General features: G+C 47.0%; 3 protein-coding genes across 7 annotated transcripts in view; 2 read left to right on the plus strand and 1 right to left on the minus strand.

Moving 5' to 3' along the window:
- Positions 1–49: 49 nt before the first annotated feature.
- On the plus strand, positions 50–1,293 carry LOC123610899 (myosin IC heavy chain-like). The gene is made up of 2 exons (XM_045502104.1): positions 50–689; positions 1,172–1,293. Exons 1-2 carry the CDS (start codon positions 50–52, stop codon positions 1,183–1,185), a joined length of 654 nt encoding a protein of 217 aa, XP_045358060.1. The 3' UTR covers positions 1,186–1,293.
- On the plus strand, positions 1,272–12,424 carry ZDHHC23 (zinc finger DHHC-type palmitoyltransferase 23). Of its 2 annotated transcripts, none has more exons than XM_045502102.1 (4): positions 1,272–1,441; positions 3,430–4,140; positions 5,629–5,796; positions 7,902–12,424. In XM_045502102.1, the coding sequence occupies exons 1-4, from the start codon at positions 1,290–1,292 to the stop codon at positions 8,167–8,169; spliced, it is 1,299 nt and encodes a 432-aa protein (XP_045358058.1). In that variant the 5' UTR covers positions 1,272–1,289; the 3' UTR covers positions 8,170–12,424. The 2 variants fall into 2 exon arrangements, with proteins under 2 accessions (XP_045358058.1, XP_045358059.1); XM_045502103.1 differs by having other exon boundaries at positions 5,638–5,796.
- An 841-nt stretch (positions 12,425–13,265) lies between these two features.
- Positions 13,266–18,392, minus strand: part of CCDC191 (coiled-coil domain containing 191) — a 90,256-nt gene continuing 85,129 nt past the window's right edge. For all 4 annotated transcript variants that reach the window (XM_045502093.1, XM_045502092.1, XM_045502091.1 and 1 more), the window contains one exon: positions 13,266–14,426. In XM_045502093.1, coding sequence (XP_045358049.1) covers positions 14,282–14,426 — 145 coding nt within the window. In that variant the 3' untranslated portion in view covers positions 13,266–14,281. The remainder of the gene's footprint in view (positions 14,427–18,392) is intronic.

Consider the following 18,392-nt stretch of genomic DNA (forward strand, 5'->3'; position numbering starts at 1 on the left):
GAACAGTTCGCGGTGGAGATCTCCCCCTAAGCCTGTTGCCAGCGTCTGAATGAAGGCTGGCCCACCCACGAGTCCCCAGTACTTTGGGAACCCTCCGGGTTCCCGGGGTTCCCGTCTTTCCGTCGGCACTTCCCCCGGCCGTGGGTTTGGGCTTGCCCCGCCCACGTACCGCCCGCCCGCGGGCACCGGCGGGGCCGCACGGGGGCCGGGAGGGGCGGAGGTGCCGGGCCAGCCCTGCGCCTCGCCGCTGGCGCCCGCGCCCGGGAGCGCGTCCTCGGGTCCTCGGATCCCCGCGTCCTCCGGGCGCCAGGGCCTCGGGCCGGGGGAGGGGCCTCACCGGCGGGCTCCGCGGGGCGGCGGGCGGCGCACGTGCGGACGGGCGGGGATCCCCGGCACCGGAGGCGGGGCACCCGGAAGCGCGCGCGGACTTGCCACGCCGAGCCCGGCGGGCAGGGGGGCGGCGGGGAGGCGGGCGCACTGCCCGGGCCGCGGCTGGCTGTGCTCACAGGTGGGCGGCGGCGGCGAAGGCGCGGCGGAGCGGAGCCGGGGTCCTCGAGACTCCAGCCGTCACACCGAGAGCCCAGCGGCTCCGAGCTGGGAAGACGCGTCCGCGCCTCGGGAGGAACCGGCCGTTCTCCCCGCCACCTCGGCCTCTTTGGCTGCAGCTGCACCTCGGCCCTGGAGCGCAGGTAACTTCCTTTCCAAGGTCATTCTTCGGGCGGGGCGGCGCGGCGCTCGCGGCCCGCCCACGTCCTCACGGTCGGCGGAGGCGGGAGAGGGGCGCCCTGCGCGGAGCCGGAGTGGTGGGGCTGGACGGCGACTCTGAGCGCTGCGCGGGCGCCTGGTGGCCTCCCCGGAGCCGGCTGCAGACGCCGGCCGCAGCCCCGAGGGTGAGTTTCCACCTGCGCCCAGTCTTTGGGCGGGGACCGCTCGGCCCTCCCCAGCCTGCACCGGCAGGTGAGCGCAGCCGCCCGCGCCCTGGCTGTCCTGGGCTGTGTGGTCGGCTGTCACCATGGGAACGGCTGGTGCCCAGACGGCTCCAGCCCTGGTGGGAAGGGACGGTGAACGCGGTTGGGAGCCCTTAGAGCTCCCTGTCTGGCCAAGCCGAGAGAGAAAAGCATGAGAACGAGACACCCCCTCCCCCTCTTTCTTCTCATTTTTGATTTCTCAGGCGTTGGCGGATAATCAGAGAGGCGTGGATGTGTTTACAAGATGAGTTGTGTTCTTTCCACCTTTACCTTCTGAGGGCTTCTTACCACTCATGGTGACAGGTGGAAATCGTGACACAGATGGGCAGTATGAAGCCAGTGAAGACAAACAAAGCGGAGGAACCTGAATTGGAGCCCCTGTGCTGCTGCGAGTACATAGATCGAAATGGGGAAAAGAACCACGTGGCTGCCTGTTTGTGCGATTGCCAAGATCTCGATGAAGGGTGTGATAGGTAAGGGCGGAGTGTTTCTTGATGCTGACCCCCTGGCCGTTTTGAGAACTACCATGCATACTTTAAGCTTAGCCATCCACAACACTAGAATTTGCTCCCGATGCTGTTTCCAAGGGTCTGAAATAGTCGTCTTTTATGTCAAGTGTGAGGGTTTTGTAAAGATGAATTATTGGGTAGTGCACAACTGCACAACTGTCTATTCGGCTCAGTTTAGTAGCACATAATTATTTTTTTCATTTTTAAAGGGAGAAGATGATGGAGAGAACAGGCAACTAAAGGGATAGTGGCAAGTTAAATGTGTAAAAAAATAAAGTACAGACCCGCAGAATCCATATATTTAAAATGAACACATTAGTACCGGAAAGTGCTTACATTCTCAGTGGTCTCAGCATCTAGCGACCAACTACTTGAGGATGGACTGCACCTGGCCACAAAGGGTCTTGAGGGCTGACGGATCACTTTCCTGCTGTTGGAACTGGTCTCGCCAGAAGGCCCTCCCGACTGGCTGTTTTCAGCATGGGCAGCAACACAGTCTTGACCGATATTATTGTATTTGGCTTTTATTTTCACCATTAATCCCCAGTGTTGGAAATTACTATCCAAAAAGATGATTTTTAACATCAGTGAGAAGAATTTTGTGCCCAACAGTAATAACAGGTTTTATCCATTTTCTAAATAATTATATATCTAAAAACTGTTGCCATATCGAAACATAATGTGGGAGAAGAATAAGGACGTTTGGGAAGTTGCTTTTCCCTTTAATAATTATATCTGGTTAAAAAAGTCACCACAGAGGCACATTGTTGACTTAGAGCTTGGTGCATCCATCTCGACATGAAAAGTGTTCTTGGGACATTGTAGTTTAGAGCCCTGAAGACCCCATAGTCCTTTTGTAATTTTTCCTTGATAGTGTCTGTAGTCTTTTTTACAGGTGTTTTTAAATGGACTCAGTCTAAAGTCCATACTGAGAAAATGGAGCACTCTGCTTTAATGAATGGAAAAATGATGCTGTTTCCACAACTTCCATCAGTCGAGACCACAGCTCTTCCATTAACCTTCCAGCTCTTCCTCTCTCCTAGCCCTTGAGACCTGGGCTGTTGCTGCGTTCTCTCCTTACCTGTCTCTGGAGATAGGCTCCCGGTCTTTCCACTGTCCTGCTGCTCAGTACCACTCCCATGTAGTTATCTCCCCTCAACGTTCAAGGTGTTGCCTTACGTTTCCAAATTGTCTGTCTACGGTCAGAGTTATTCCTTGAGCTGATTGTTGTCTTAGGAGCCCAAGTGTGCAAAAAATACGTACAAATACTGCGTGTCCACGAGGCTTAGTCGTTTTTCTCTTACCGGTTTGATCTCCACTCTTAGGCAGCCCCCTGGCCTTGCTGGACAGGTTTACTCCTTAGGGACAGGACAGGTTTGTGCTGTACATGTGCCTCTGCATTGGGCCGCCTCCCTGCCTCCTGTCCCCCCCCAGCTCCTCACACCAGTGCCAGCCAGCCGTGGAGATCAGGCGCCGAGCCCACGTTTGTTCACAGAGACCCATCTAGTGACTCCACCCAGAAGTGTTTACTCTCCTCTGAGCACTCCTCAGTGTTTGCCCACAAGAGTTCATTAGGCGATTTTGCTGCTTTGTCCTGAGATTTCCTGAATTCCCATGTTGTCTTTGCAACTAGATTGTGAATTGTTTTGAGGATCTTAAGTCTCTATACGCCCCCAAACGTAAACAGTACTTGTACAGAATATGTGTGTATTCCTACATATTTGCTTCGTGGAGAAGTGATTTTTAACTGTTACATTTCTAAACGGTAGCTAGTCTCTTTCGTATTAAAAAATGATACGTGATCTGAAAAGCTCATGTTTAGTATAGAAGTAGAATACTTGGCCTTTGGCCTCTTTTATCATTTATCCTGCTGTTTGGCCTACAGTGTTGAGTGTTTTTTTTGTTTAGCAAACCCCATGTGAAGTGCCTTCTTTTTGTGCTCTTCTGAATAGATGGATTACATGTAAATCCGTGCAGCCGGAGACTTGTGAAAGAATCATGGATACTATTTCCGATCGCCTCCGAATTCCCTGGCTTAGGGGAGCCAAAAAAGTTAACATTAGCATCATTCCCCCGCTCGTCCTACTGCCCGTCTTCCTCCGCGTGGCTTCCTGGCATTTCCTCCTGGGGGGGGTGGTTTTGACCTCCCTTCCTGTGCTGGCTCTGTGGTACTACTACCTCACTCACAGAAGGAAAGAACAGACTCTGTTTTTCCTGAGCCTCGGACTGTTCTCTCTGGGCTACATGTACTATGTGTTCCTGCAGGAAGTGGTCCCCAAAGGGCGTGTGGGACCCACTCAGCTGGCTCTTCTTACCTGCGGGTTATTTCTGATACTCTTAGCCTTGTACAGAGCCAAGAAGAATCCAGGCTACCTCAGAAATCCAGCAAGCAATGACAGACCTCTAAGCAGTGGCCAGACTGAATGCCTGACCAGAAAAGGGCAGGAGAAGACCAAAGGGTTCCCGGGCGCAGAATCGTCGGGTAGTCTCAACAACCGCACGCTGAAGGATGAGCCTAAGGGCTCTTCCAGGGTGTTGGTTGGAAGCCCTACCAAGGTCAAGGAGGACTGGTGTGCCAAGTGCCAGCTGGTGCGACCAGCCCGGGCGTGGCATTGCCGGATCTGTGGCATCTGTGTGAGGAGAATGGATCATCACTGTGTCTGGTATGTTGGGAAAATCTGGTGGCTTGCAGAGTGTAAATTCACGTGAGACTCTAGCTGTGTTTGCTCCTCCTTTGCGCCACCCTAAAATCTCGCTCGTTCCCAGCTTTACACCTTGCAGATATTTGTGTGCTGGCATGATATTCCCACTGAGTCACCAGCTTCCCAGTCTCACAGATGTAGTCCCCTCAGTCATTTCCTGAAGGGTGGTGCTGGTGTTGCTACTTTGCTTTTCCCTTCTGAGCTGCCCCTCTGTTACCTTCTCCTTCCTGCAAGAGAAGTATCTGCAGTTGAATGGTGTTTTTTAAAAAAAGAAGGGATCAGAATCCGTATAGGCACGTTTCCCTGTGCTGTGCCTTTTGAACACAGAGCTCAAGAAAGTGTTCCCATATTTGTAGGTGACCCTGTCCCCTCACCATCCTTTACCATTCTGATGACTCCTGGTCTGCATTGTTGAGGGAAGGCCCTACCAGGTACCAGGTACCTTCCTGTTTTGTTATTTGTAGAGTGGTGGGCGCTTTTTTTTTTTTTTTTTTTTAAGTTTTATTTATTTATTTTGAGACAAAGAGCAGGGAGAGGGCAGAGAGACAGGGAGAGAGAAAATCCAAGCAGACTCAGTGCCATCAGCGCAGAGCCTGACGTGGGGCTTGATCCCACAAACCATGAGATTGTGACCTGAGCGGAGATCGAGAGTCGGACACCCAAGTGACTGAGCCACCTAGGTGCCGTGAAAGTTGGGCTTTTTTGGTACCTTCCAGCTGGCCAGTGCCAAACTAGGACACCCATACTATATGAAGTGCAACTTTTGAAGACAGTGTTGCTGTTTCACTGAGCGAATCTAAAATGGTTTAGTTGATTCTGAATGCTGTAAGTAGTGCGTTTGCTGCTCTGTAGCTCTCGAGGCACTTGTGGTCAGGGAATTATGCTTTTTATGGCTAGGATGCTGAGGATTCTGGTCATGTAGCCTGCCCCCTCGCCCAAAGAAGGGGACATAGGGGAGGAGGAGGGTGCAGCAAGACCAGGAGGGCTGGGAGTGGACCTCAAGTCTGAAATATTTGCACCAAAAGGAGCAGCAAACAAGGGCTCTTTGTGAGCAGGGTTTCTGCAGGCCCTCGTACACCTTTAGTCTACACTCCTAGATTCTTACATCTTGTTATGACCTGGAACTATTTGAGGGATTTTTTTTTTTCCCTTTTAAACAACAAGGCCTCTGTGAACAAATGGTTCCAGAGAAACATTTGGCGATAGTGGCTGTGGGGGAATTGGTCTGCAAACCTATAAACCAGCAGTTTGTTGGCCATAGAGGCATGGCCCCCCTTCTTTTTCATTGAACTGTACTTGATCTACAACGTTATATTACTTTCAGGTGCACAGCGTAGTGATTCAGCATTTATGTCCATTACGAAATGATCACCATGATGAATCTAGCTACCATCTGTATCGAGAACTTTTTAAAATGTTTGCTTTTTCTTCCCCCTATGCTGTTTTGAGGATAAATAGCTGTGTTGGAGAATCAAATCATCAAGCATTTATACTTGCCCTTTCGATCTTCTTGCTAACCTCGGCGTATGGGATAACACTGACCTTGGACACCATTTGTAGAGATAGAAGTGTCTTCACAGCTCTCTTCTATTGTCCTGGAGTTTACGCAGATTACAGGTGAGATGTGGCTGCCGTAGCACAAAGGCCCGTAGAAGAGGGAACAGATGTTGCCGTTAATGTAAGGGGCTGTGATTTGCTGCCACGTCAGTTTTTAACCAAAGCATGGGACAGGTTATCGGATGCTGGGTATCCTTGAAATTGCCAACCGAATTGTGCAGTGGACAGGTGTGTTTCTCTAGGGTGCTGACCGTTGACCCTTACAGACTGAGGAACTAGTACGCTGCAGGGAGGGCTGAGCTCAGGCAGGGAAGTCCGGAGTCAGATAGATGACCACGTGCATGGCCAAGGTAGCAGTAGTGAAACTAAAGCCATAAAGGAGCGGTCCCAGGGTATGTGTGTGGTCTATTTTGTCATAGATTGTGAAGGCAAGACAATCTTGCCTCCCTTTGTTGTGGCTTTCTCATGCTCTTTAGCCCTATCTGGATTTATTGCTTCTGACCCTTTTGTGGTGTGCTCACAATTTCTGTAACATTTCTTTACTTTGTAACGTCCATTGGTTTTTCCTGTTCTACTTTTTAAAATATCACCACTCGTGATTACTGTGGTATCTAGGTCACAATTTCCTTTGTTAGGTTGGGGCACATTTATATATTGTGGAGATCTCCATGCTTTGTGGGCAGCCGGGGTTTTGCAGCTTTGGCCGCAGCCAGCCCCTCCCCAGAGCACTGTGGGCCCCCTGCCTGTGTTCTTTGCGTCCTCTCTTCCACCTTTTCCTCTGAGGAGGATGCTGTGTGGGGTCTGTGGTTCCCAGTCTGAGCTAGGACAGCTCTGCCCCATGGTCCTTGTCTGCCTGTCTGTGTCTGTCTTTCTTTCTCTCTTTTTTCTTTTCTTTCTTTCTTCATTTTCGAGAGACAGAGTGTGTGCAGGTAAGGGGCAGAGAGAGAGGGAGACACAGAATCTGAAGCAGGCTCCAGGCTCTGAGCTGTCAGCACAGAGCCTGACGCGGGGCTCAAACCCATGAACTGTGAGATCATGACCTGAGCCAAAGTCAGATGCTTAACAGACTGAGCCACCCAGGAACCCTCCTTTTCTTTCTTCTTACTCTTCGTTTTCAGAACAATCCCCGCTTTCCCTACATAGTGCCTCTGTGGAGGTATTTGTTTACATTAGCTTGTGGCCAGATCTCCCGTTGCTAAGCTCCATCTAGAGGTTTGTGAGCATTAGTAGAATAGATTGGTCCTCCTCCTCAGGGCCAATTCCTTTTCTTTCTGTACTGAGAGTGTTAGTAGGTTGTGAAATGTGGGTGATAAAGTCCCAAAGCAGGGCACGTCTTTGTGTTGCTAAGCATGAGTTTTGTGAGCTTTCTGGGGGCCACTGACATGGAATGAGGAACATGGTCCGCCATTGGTACTCACCCTCCATACAGGTGCTTCATGTCTCCCCATTGAGCCTGGTTTTCCTCATCTCTGGTGAGTTAATCATCTCTGAGTCCCTTTCAGCTTAACAAATGAAGATTCCTTGGGATGGGTTCATTTCCAGCTGACCCTTCATTTGCAAATATTTGAAAAGAGTCAACTGGCAGACATTAATCAGTAGCCTCTCCTCGCAGTCTGATGAGCTGAAAGGAGATTTCTTGTCCGGTGTGATTCTGTTGGCTTGAGGAGGCTGGGTTTATAGACATCAGGACCTGTAGCGGTTTATGTCCATCAATGTTGTACTGATCGTACTGACAAAATGGGGATGCAGGGCCTTAGCACTGTTCCTGCGTTCCCACCCACAGCTTCCTTGAGGATGTTTGTAGCAGTATCTGCTCAGTTAAGAACAATTTTGGAATTGTTCATTTATTCGATAGATTTGGGACGCTGTTCTGTGAGGCACTGTGTTGGTCGCATGGGGGACACCAAATACAAAAACGTCCTTGCTACTGTAATACAACATTCTAGAAAAAGAGGCACCGATAATTATAGCATAAAATAGGACATGGGAATAGTTCTGTGTTAAGCGTTCTGGTGTCCTGAGGGTGGAAAAGTATCTTCCAATCGGGATAACTGGGGAAGGCACCAGAGTCCTTCATAACGAGTACTGCGCGTGTCAAATGTTAGAATGGTGCCACTTACCCACCGAAGAGATTGGTAGTCCTGACCCGCCCTTTCTCCTCCCAGCTCAGCGTTGTCCTTCACCTGCGTGTGGTACTCTGTGATCATCACGGCGGGCATGGCCTACATCTTCCTCATCCAGCTGATAAACATCAGTTACAACGTCACCGAGAGGGAAGTCCAGCAGGCCCTTCGACAGAAGACGGGGCGCCGGCTCCTCTGTGGGCTCATCGTGGACACAGGCCAGTACAACCGGGGCTTCCTGCGGAACTGGTACCAGTTCTCCACCCTGGGTGCCCACCCCTTCCACCACCCTGCCGAGGACATTGTCTGAAGTGCCTTCCGTGTGGCTCTGCGAGGGGCGGCCCCTCCCTCTGCTCCCTCCCATTGTACACTTCAGTGTCCACGCAGGATGTTCGTTTTTATCCCCAGTTTCCTAAAGGCTGTATAGGGCCATGCTCAGGTTTAGACATTGGACTGGGAAGAAATGAAGTTTCCTGACTTCAACCTAAGAGATTTTTTTATCGAAGCAGTAAAAGTAGAGCCATTCTTTTCAGTCACCTTGTTAACTAACTCAGTCACCATGTAGAAAAGGATGTGGATTGCTAATGCACAGATTGATAGAAGCAGTTCCCATCCATTACTAGGGGAGAAAGAGTTTGGATTAGGGTAGTTTCCAGTCCCTCTTTCAATTCCTGATAGCCATGTGACCCTTAGTTGAGTCACCTCCCCGAGTCTCAGGTTCATCTGTAAAGTGGGGGTACTAATAGCACCTGCCCTGGCTTACCTCACAATCGTGAGGGTCGTGCGAGGGATGGGGTATGTGGAAAGCACTGGAAAATGACTAAAGCACTCAACAGGTATGAAGTATTATTAGGAAGGTTTGAAGACTGAGAAAACTGTTTATAGATCAGAATACTGAAGCCAAAAGTATCAGAGTAATCCACTTTCAGCTTTTCAGAATGGAAGAAAGATCCTGAAATACCATATTGTACAGTTATGGCAACTTCTCTCTTTGAAGTATTAGACATTAACTATTCAAACGGGGTAGAGGATGACCAGATGGATTTACACGATCTTCTGATCTTGAAGGGACACTTGATAACAGTTACGATTACTGGTCGTGTAGTATACGCTGGTCTTGAATTCAGGTGATGAGTCCTTGTTTTTCATCTTATTTCTTATACATTTATTCTCTTTGGATTTACTCTACATAACTCCAAACTCCAATAGCCATTACTGTTTTTTCCCCTCTTTCCATGCTTCACCTGGGAAGGTGCTAGAGCACTTAGGATGAGGCTGGAAGAGGAGAACAGACACCCCGTGGGGAGCATTTTACCCTCTTTCCTGGGTAGAGTGGCTGGTTACTATCAAGGGCTTGATTTTTTTTTTTTTTTTTCTCATGTAAGTAATTCAGACACTGTCATTACAGCACTCAGTTGCAAAAACCAGTCTTCTGGCATTCACAATTCTTCTGGCATGACCTCTCTGAGGAATTGACTGACATCTTCCTACTTGCACATTACTTCTCATTCACCGTTCCCTAGACAAAAGTATCTCACTTGGAGAGAAGAAACAGGGTATATGTGGTTTCCACTAATTAATGGACTACGATTCCTCCCTAGCTCTTCCTAAAATAATAAGTTGTCTCTTTAATTGTATTTTAAACTGAAAATGTACAGAAGATTAAATACTTATAGAGAACGGGTCTATTCTGCCATGGAATTAGGATAAGACGATTTTGGATGGGGAAAATACCATCTTGAATTATTTGGTTTTATACGTGTACTTATTTTGCAATCCCAAAGAAAATTCATGAGTCCTTAAATTTGCTTTGGCTTATAGCTTCATATAGGGGAAATATTGCCAGCTTTTCCCGTCTTTCTGTGCATGCTGCCGTAGTAAGAGGTTTATAAATGTCGAGAGGAAATACTGCTCCTTCCTGCAACTTTCCCTCTGGAGCTGGCACCATCCCTAGTTCTGCCATGAAACGAAGCTGTCCTTAAGACACTCACCACATTTTTATATCAGGCTGGTCGCTGCTCTCCCCAGAGATGGATTGTGTAACCAATGAGAGGCTCCATATTCCCCTGGGACGAGCCAAAGAGCAGGTCTGGGGATGTCAGCAGTCTGTGGTTTCTACAGTGATGCCCTTGCCCTGGCCCAGAGTCAAGCATTTGTTTGGAGTTAACGTTGGATCTGATAGGACTGATTCTTTTCTGTGTGAGTTTGAGAGAGTAATGATGTCAGGGACAGCACATGTGGCCAGAAACCTCTATTTGTCATCTCTTGAACACCAGATGTGTAGGCAACTGATTGTCTAAACAGTTGATGGTAGAATTCATAGAAATGTTAGCATAGTCGGTAATTTGAGCCTCTTGCTAAATCTTTAACAACCATCAAAACCAGACACAAAGAGGAGTAGTCCCCAAAAGACCAGGGTCATGTGGGAGGATTGAGAGCGACTGCCATCTTCATAACCGCGCAGCCTTCGAGTTTATCCGCATGGGGCCTCTCAGGCTCCCTCACCTGCAGGGCTCCTTATATATTTTTCTGGCTGGTGGGAACTAAGAGGCTTGTTTTAAGTTCCTCGAGATCTTCATGATTAGTGTTTTTCAGAAGAAAGCTCAAACTTTTGAAAACTTCAGTGGTTTAGTGGGGGTAAAAGCCTACTGAAATATTTGCACTAAAAGGAGCAGCAAACAAGGGGCTCTTTGTGAGCAGGGTTTCTGCAGGCCCTCGTACACCTTTAGTCTACACTCCTAGATTCTTACATCTTGTTACGACCTGGAACTATTGGAGGGATTTTTTTTTTTCCCCCTTTTAAACGACAAGGCCTCTGTGAACAAATGATTCCAGAGAAACATTTGGTGATAGTGGCCGTGGGGGAATTGGTCTGCAAACCTATAAACCAGCAGTTTGTTGGCCATAGAGGCAAGGCCCCCCTTCCCATCCTCAGCCTGTTAATGAACATATTGGATATGGAGCTTTATAAATGAGCTTCTATAATCGTGGTCATGCCATTGTGTATCATTCCTAGGGAAGAGAAATGAGTCCATTTGGAGGATTTAAGGGAAAAAGTAGTTAAGGATTGGGATTGCATGAAAGGAGAAAGTCCTTCAGTATTTAAAATGTTTTTTATGATACCCAAAGAGTACTTTGTGGTTACGGCGGAGCCCCCTGAAATGAACTGACCTTTAATAAGCCTTAAGTGAGTTTTAGGGACACTGCTGCTCACCTCACCTCAGCCACCTCTGTGTCTGCTTATGATGCTGGAAATCTTTGCCATTCAAGTAGTGTTGTCCTTTGGTGAATGAAGTAATTGTTATCTTCCACTGTGCCACCTGCCTAGCAGAAAGGCTGCTACAAACTTTCTCTTATGCAATAGTCCTTGGTACTTCTAATATTTTTAGTAAGAGAAAATTTTCTATACTAGAATCTTTCACTGCCAGAAAACAATGCCAGTAAGGTTCGCTGGAATACTGACCATCTGCTTAATAGACTTATTTCCTTTGGGTAGGAAATTAGCTTTTTATTACAAAACTAATATAAGCAAAAATACGACATCTAGAAGCACAGTCTTAACCAGGATGTTTAACAATGTTTTGTGAGCTTTAAGGGTCTCTTTAGATGAGGTAAGTAGGTTTATAGGACTTCATTTGAGCCATATTTTGGTACCCTGAATTTGAAAAAAAGAGAATTTCCTCAAACAAGCATGGGATGGTAGAGACTTTTGCTTGAGGCACCTGTGTGGAATCTGGTTTTCTGCCACGTTATATCAAACACTGCCAAGGTGATGCAGGGGCAGAATGAGAGCTGTGCTTCGTGCTGAATAAAATCCCCTACATTCTCCCCGGCGTTTGCTGTGGTGAATAGACACTTCTTGCAAAATCAGCTAAATGTAATCTTGTTGCTCATGGGCTGTTAACCTCACTTCAGTCGGCACCAAGTGCTTCACTGTAGTTTTAGCAGCAAAGACCCAGTGGTTAATGGAGACAATTTTCTTAGAGGTTGTGGCCGTTTCTGGCTACATTTCCGAGTTGGGCTTTTGACTTCCTGCTACTCCAGCCTTCCTGGTGGCACCTTTACTCCTAGAGAATTCATACTTTAAAGGCAAAGCTTTAAAAGCAGAGCTAGTCTGTTCTGGTTCCCAATGCGACAGACATCCTGTATTTCTTCCCACGGCACCACTGCCAAGACGTCACGCCACAGAACTGGGGAGCTCAACCTGCTGCGGGCCTGTGGTCTGGGGGGTTGGATGGTTTGAGTTGTTGGGGTGGTGGAGCCGTTTCACTTGATTACATTTCTGGGTCTGATGTTAGACTAAAGGACACCCAGGAATGTTTACTATTCAGTGTTTAATGTAACTGGCCCAGCAACGTGCGAGGGGATTCCCGACGCCAACTCTGGAGGCTACGGGCTAAACGTTTTGCACTGTTTTTATACTTGTGTTCATATCCTCTTATCACCTCAGACTCAGACACAAGGCCTTTTAAGTGGAGATTTAAAAAATTACTGCCATTTATGTAAAATAATGTACTGTGACCGAGTTGCTTAAATAGAAAATAAAGTGCTTTCTTTAAGGGAAATGGTGTTTCTTAGTGTGTCTCCTGAACTGTTTTGCTGTAAGGGAAGCCTGTGTCAGAGCTGGGCGGCTGCTTTGGCCACTGAGGGGGTCCCCGTCCTGTGACCTAAGTTACCCCTAGCCCTGAACTGTCCTTTTCCTGCTGGTTACATTTTCTAGTTTTATAGACCAGGCATCCTGCTTATTTGGACATTCTGTCAGCAGTAATATTTCTAATCATGTCTTAGGATAGTCCAGCAAGAAGCAGAGGTCACTGACAAAGTGATTTTCCCGTGTGTCTTTAGAAGGTTCCTGAAATAGGTAAAAAGTCCTCACTGGCCCAGTCACAATATGGGTTGCTAAAGACTCACTGTCTAATTTGATGCTTGAAGTGAAGGAGAAATAAAGGAACGCTTAAGAGAGAAAACCTAAGCTTTATGAGATTTACTTGGGCCCTTGGCATGTTGACTTAAGGGGCTCATCCTTCCTTATCTGCAGGCCTGGCACTGCCCTAAAGTTGATATTTGGCATCTGGGTGCTAATGGTCACCAGGGTTCTGTGCTGCACCACACGCAAGGGTGGTGGACGGTGATTTGGATAGAAAGAGATTAAGCACGAGTTCGTTTCAGTCCCACTTTCTTTGGTGCCTATTGGTCTTAAAAAGAGTTTTTAGCTGACACCTGGATACTCACGTGAAAGGAAAGGATGTGTGGGGACAGGGACTCTGTAGAAGAAATAAAGTTCGGTCGAGGGCGTTTTGTCAGTTCTGAGTAAATCCTCACATGTGTTCTGGAGACAAAGGATGGGGGTGGCTGTGCCGGTGGCACAACAGCACGTCCCTTCTAGGGAGCGAGAGACAACAGCGGTTTCTTGAACAGCAAATGCGGTTTTATTTTACCAGCTTAAAATTTCCAGTTACCAAACAACAGTAGTGACCTCGGAGCTGCAAGGGGCCTTCTGGTTTCACTGGGTGCCCTTCTCTATTATACTTAGAGTTGTTACAGTAAATCTGTTGTTTGTGAGGAAGTGTTTTTTTCTAGCACGTAATTCAGACAGTCCACAGGAGAGCATTTTTCAGTGTTTATAGTCTTCTGCACCTTAAAGGTAAATCCTTCTTTGAATCAGAGAGAAGTATCTCCGTACGTAGATCAAACTGAGCTGAAGACTAGAAGACAGACCAGGTGTATTACCTAGAAGCCGCAGCTGTGAGCATGAACACACACGTTAACAAACTTCCGGACTGCTTCTGATGGAGCCGTTGGCTTTTGGAATCCCCTTCATGCTGGTCAGGATGCTCCACAGGGAGGGATCTCCGATGCCGCAGTTTCTCTGAAATGAGGGTCCGCTGCCGGCCCTTTGCCACAGCTGCATGGAAGTCCATCTGATACGTGCTTTTCCATCAGGGGTGGGCAGAAGGATGGGGCCTCACAGCATGTCTGTTGCTGATGCTGACCTTCTAGATAACTGAGCACCTGTGACTCCTTTTCCAAATACTCACTACCTTTAATTTCTATCGAAGGTACATTCGTCAACGACCAATGTTAAACCATAAGGACACGTTTTCCTTCAAAGACTCAGGCAAGCAAACACTTGTCCCCTTTTAAAGTTTATGATGCTAAAAATATATAGGATACATTTGAACAGTTGAACTTTAGACTGTTCTTCTGAATGCTCCTGCTGTGATAAATGCTTTAATGAATTAGCAATCCAAGAAGAGTCAAAGAGGGAAGTGAAAATTCCCCAGATGAAGTATTTGACAGAACACAAAGCAGGCATATGCACGTATGTGCGGATGGCCATCCCACACGCCGCACTGCGCGTGCACACCGTCTCCTAAGGACTCCTGGGACACGAGGGCCTGCGTCTGCTGCTGCCACGGGAGTCACGGTGGTGCGGGCATCTGGAAGTCCGGGAGAATTTCAGCTACCTTCCTGCGGAGTTGCTTTCGCCTTTCTTCTTTTATTCTTTCCTCTTTCATAGAGTTTGCAAACTTTTTCCATGTCTGAAATGTGATCCAGAGAATCCTCCTTTAAAAATAAAAAGTAAAAAAAGGTAAAACACCAAGGGAAAAGTTTACTTTCCATCAGTAGAAGAATAATTCTTTGAATAAAATGTGATATAAGAAATACAGAGATCAGAATCGGAATTCAGACAGTGAGAAGTGCTATGAAGAAAATTAAGCAGTGAAACAGGATGGAGTGACTGATGGGTTTTTATTTTTCATCCAGGGGTCAGGGAAACCCTCTCTGAGGTGACATTTGAGTGGAGCACCCAGGGGCCTCTGAAAATGCAGGCCATGAGACATTCCAGGTGATGTGGTCACAGCCTGCACCTTGTGCTCAAGACAGAACCAGTGGACCGAGGGCTCCAGCAGCCAAACACCTCAAGGCAAAGATGCTGGAAACGCAAGTGCAGTACCACAGTCACAGACTGAGTCCCAGGCACTTAGACGTATGGGCATACTTCATTTTATTGCATTTCACAGATAGTGCATTTTTTATAAACTGAAGGTTTATGGCAGCAACCCTGCACTGAGCCAAGTCAGTCGGCTCTGCTTTTCCAATAGCATTTACTTATACTTCGTGTTTCTATGGGGCATGTTGGTAATTCTCACAACATTTCAGGCATTTTCATTATCACAGTATTTGTTATGGTGATCTGGGATCAGTGACCTTTGATACTAACATTGTAACTGGGGCACCACAACCCATGCACAGACAAGGCGGCACACTTAAGTGATAAATGTGCGTGTTCTGACTGCTCGACTAGCCGTTTCCCCATCCCTCTCCTTCCCTTCACCTCAGGCCTCCCTATTCCATGAGACACAACAATATTGAAATGAGGTCAGTTAATAACTGGCCTCCATGTGTTCAAGTGAAAGAGTCGCATGCCTCTCACTGCAAATCAGAAGCTAGAAATGATTAAGCTTAGTGAGGAAGGCACGTCTACAGCCAAGAGAAGCCAAAAGCTAGGCGCCTTTTGCCAAATAGCCAAGTTGTGAATGCAAAGGAAAAGTTCTTGAAATTAAGATGCTTTTCCAGTGAACACGGGAATACTAGGAAACCAAAACAGCCTTATTGCTGATACGGAGAAAGTCTGACTAGTCTGGATAGAAGATCACACCAACCATGACATTCTCTTCAGCCAAAGCTTAAGCCACAGTAAGGCCCTAACTCAATTCTGGTTAGGCTGACAAGGATGAGGAAGCTGCAGAAGAAAAGTTGGAAGCTAGCAGAAGGTGGTTCCTGAGGTTTAAGGGGAAAATCCTCTCCATGACATAAAAGTGTGCAGTGAAGCAGCAGGTGCTGATGTAGAAGCTGCAGGAGGTTATCTGGAAGGTCTAGCTCAGATCAGTCATGAAGGTGGTAGCCATGCTAAACAACAGATTTTCAATGTAGATAAAACAGTCTCATTTTGGAAGAAGACACCATCTGGGATTTTCTTAGTGGAAGTCAGTGCCTGGCTTCAGAGCTTCAAAGGACAGGCTGACTCTCTCGTTAGGAGATAAGGCAAGTGGCGACTTGAAGTTGAAGCCAGTGCTCACTGACCATTCCAAGAACCCTAGGGCCCGTAAGAATTCTGCTAAATCCACTCTGCCTGTGCTCTGTAAATGGGACAACGAAGCCTGGATGGCAGCACATCTGCTAACAGCATGGTTTACTGAATATTTTAAACTCACTGTTGAGATCTATTGCTCAGAAAAAAAAAAGATTCCTGGCAAAATATGACTGCTGACAATGCTCTTGGTCGCCCAAGAGCTCTGAAGGAGACGGACAATGAGACTAATGTTTTCATACCTCTTAACACAACATCCATTCTGCAGCCCATAGATCAAGGAGTAATTTTGACTTTCACGTCTTATTACCTAAGAAATACATTTCTTAGGGGCGCCTGGGTGGCTTGGTCGGGTTGAGGATCCAACTCTTGATTTCGGCTCAGGTCATGATCCTAGGGTTGTGGGATCAAGCCCTGTCGGGCTCTGTGCTGAGTGTGAAACCTTCTTAAGATTCTCCCTCTCCCCCTGCCCCTTCCACTTTCTCTCTCTCTTTAAAATAAAAAACAAAAAATAAACATTTCTTAGGGCTGTACCTGCCATAGATAGTGATTCCTCTGATGGATCTGGGCAAAGTAAATTAACCTTCTGGAAAGGAGTCACTATTCTAGAGGTCATTAAGAACATTTGTGATTCACGGGAAGAGATCAAAATATCAGCATTTGCAGGAGTTTGGTAGAAGCTGATTCCAACCCTCTTGGGTGACTTTGTGGGGTTCAAGACTTGAGTGGAAGAAGTAACTGCAGATGGGGTAGAAACAGCAAGAGAACTAGAATCACAAGTGGAGCCTGAAGATGAGACTGAATTGTTGCCATCTCATATAACGCTTTAGTGGATGAGGAGTTGCTTCTTATGGATAAGCAGAGAAAGTGGTTTCTTGAGATGCTACCCCTGTAAAGATTCCAAGAAGACTGTTGAAACAACAAAGGATTTGGAATAGGACATAAACTTGGTTGATAAAGCAGTGGCAGGGGATCAGAAGATCGACCCCAATTAAAAGAAATTTTTTTTTAATGCTTATTTTTGAGAGAGAGAGAGAGCGCGTGAGCTGCGGAGTTGCAGAGAGAGGGAGACACAGAATCTGAAGCAGGCTCCAGGCTCTGAGCTGTCAGCACAGAGCCCAGCGCGGGGCTCAAACTCCCAAACCGCGAGATCAGGACCTGAGCTGAAGTCAGATGCTCAACTGACTGAGCCATCGACCCCAATTTTAAAAGAAGTTCTACTGTGGGTAAAATGTTATCAAACAGCATCATGTGCCACAGAGGAAATTGTTTGGGAGGGGAAGAGTCAGTTGATGCAGCAAACTTCACTGTTGTCTTAAGAAATTGCTACAGCCACCCCAGCCTTCACCAACCACCACCCTGATCAGTCAGCAATCATGAACATTGAGGCAGTTCCTCTACCAGGGAAAAGATTATGACTCCCTAAAAGCTCAGATGATGGTCAGCCTTTTTTAGCAATAAAGTATTTTTAAATAAGGTATGTACATTTTTTTGAAGACATAGAATTCTATTGCATATTTAATAGTTACAGTGTAAACATAACTTTTAGAAGTACTGGGAAACTAAAAAATTCATTTGACTCATTGTGATATTTGCTTTATTGCAGTGGCCTAGAATGGAACCCACAGGATCTCTGAGGTGTGTCTGTATATAGTTTAAAAAGGCCACTGGTAACATCACCTCCAGTAACAAAAACAGCCTTGAATTTCAGTTGAGAAAAGATTACCCTGATGTCAATTTCTGGAATCACAGTTTTGGAGGGTCACATGTTGCAGCTAGGGAGACCTGCAGTGGCCTTTTAGGATAACGCAACTACCTGCACACTGGGAATGAGAAGGTAAGCCAGATGGTCTCCGGCCACACAGGGAGTTAACCTGGTGAACAGATCAGTGCAGTGAGGAGCTACCATGGTGCAGATAAGCACAGGGTACTCACCAGTCTTGTGGTGAGGAGCATCTGAAATTTTTGAAAGAGAATGAATGGAGTTTTTGTCAGACAAAAGGCTTTTCTAGAAGACGGCATGTCTTAAGTAAAGACAAAGAGGCAAGAACAGCATGGTGTGTAGAAGGAATTGCAAATAGAGTTATGTTGTGGAAACAAAAATGCAGAGTAGCTGAGTTTATATTTTCACAACTAGAGGTATAGATGGGATTTATTCTGGCTTCTTGACTCTCTCACAAAACCCTAGAAGGCATCACAGTCCCCATTAGTTCCGTGGCTGATGGTTATTTGCTCTTTCTGATATTGGTGATTTTTGTTGGTAGAAGTTAAGCACAAAAAGGCTTCAAGGAGTGCAGCTACATTTGCTTTCTTCCTTCTCCTATCCAGTCCTCCATCTACTGTCCTCAGCTGTCTGGCCACCCAGGCCTCGACCCTGTCTTCCGACTCTTACCTCTGTTCACATCTTTCTCCTGGCTCCCCTCCCCCTTTCTGACTTG

The sequence above is a fragment of the Leopardus geoffroyi genome, chromosome C2, assembly GCF_018350155.1.
Source record: "Leopardus geoffroyi isolate Oge1 chromosome C2, O.geoffroyi_Oge1_pat1.0, whole genome shotgun sequence".
Lineage (NCBI taxonomy): Eukaryota > Metazoa > Chordata > Mammalia > Carnivora > Felidae > Leopardus > Leopardus geoffroyi.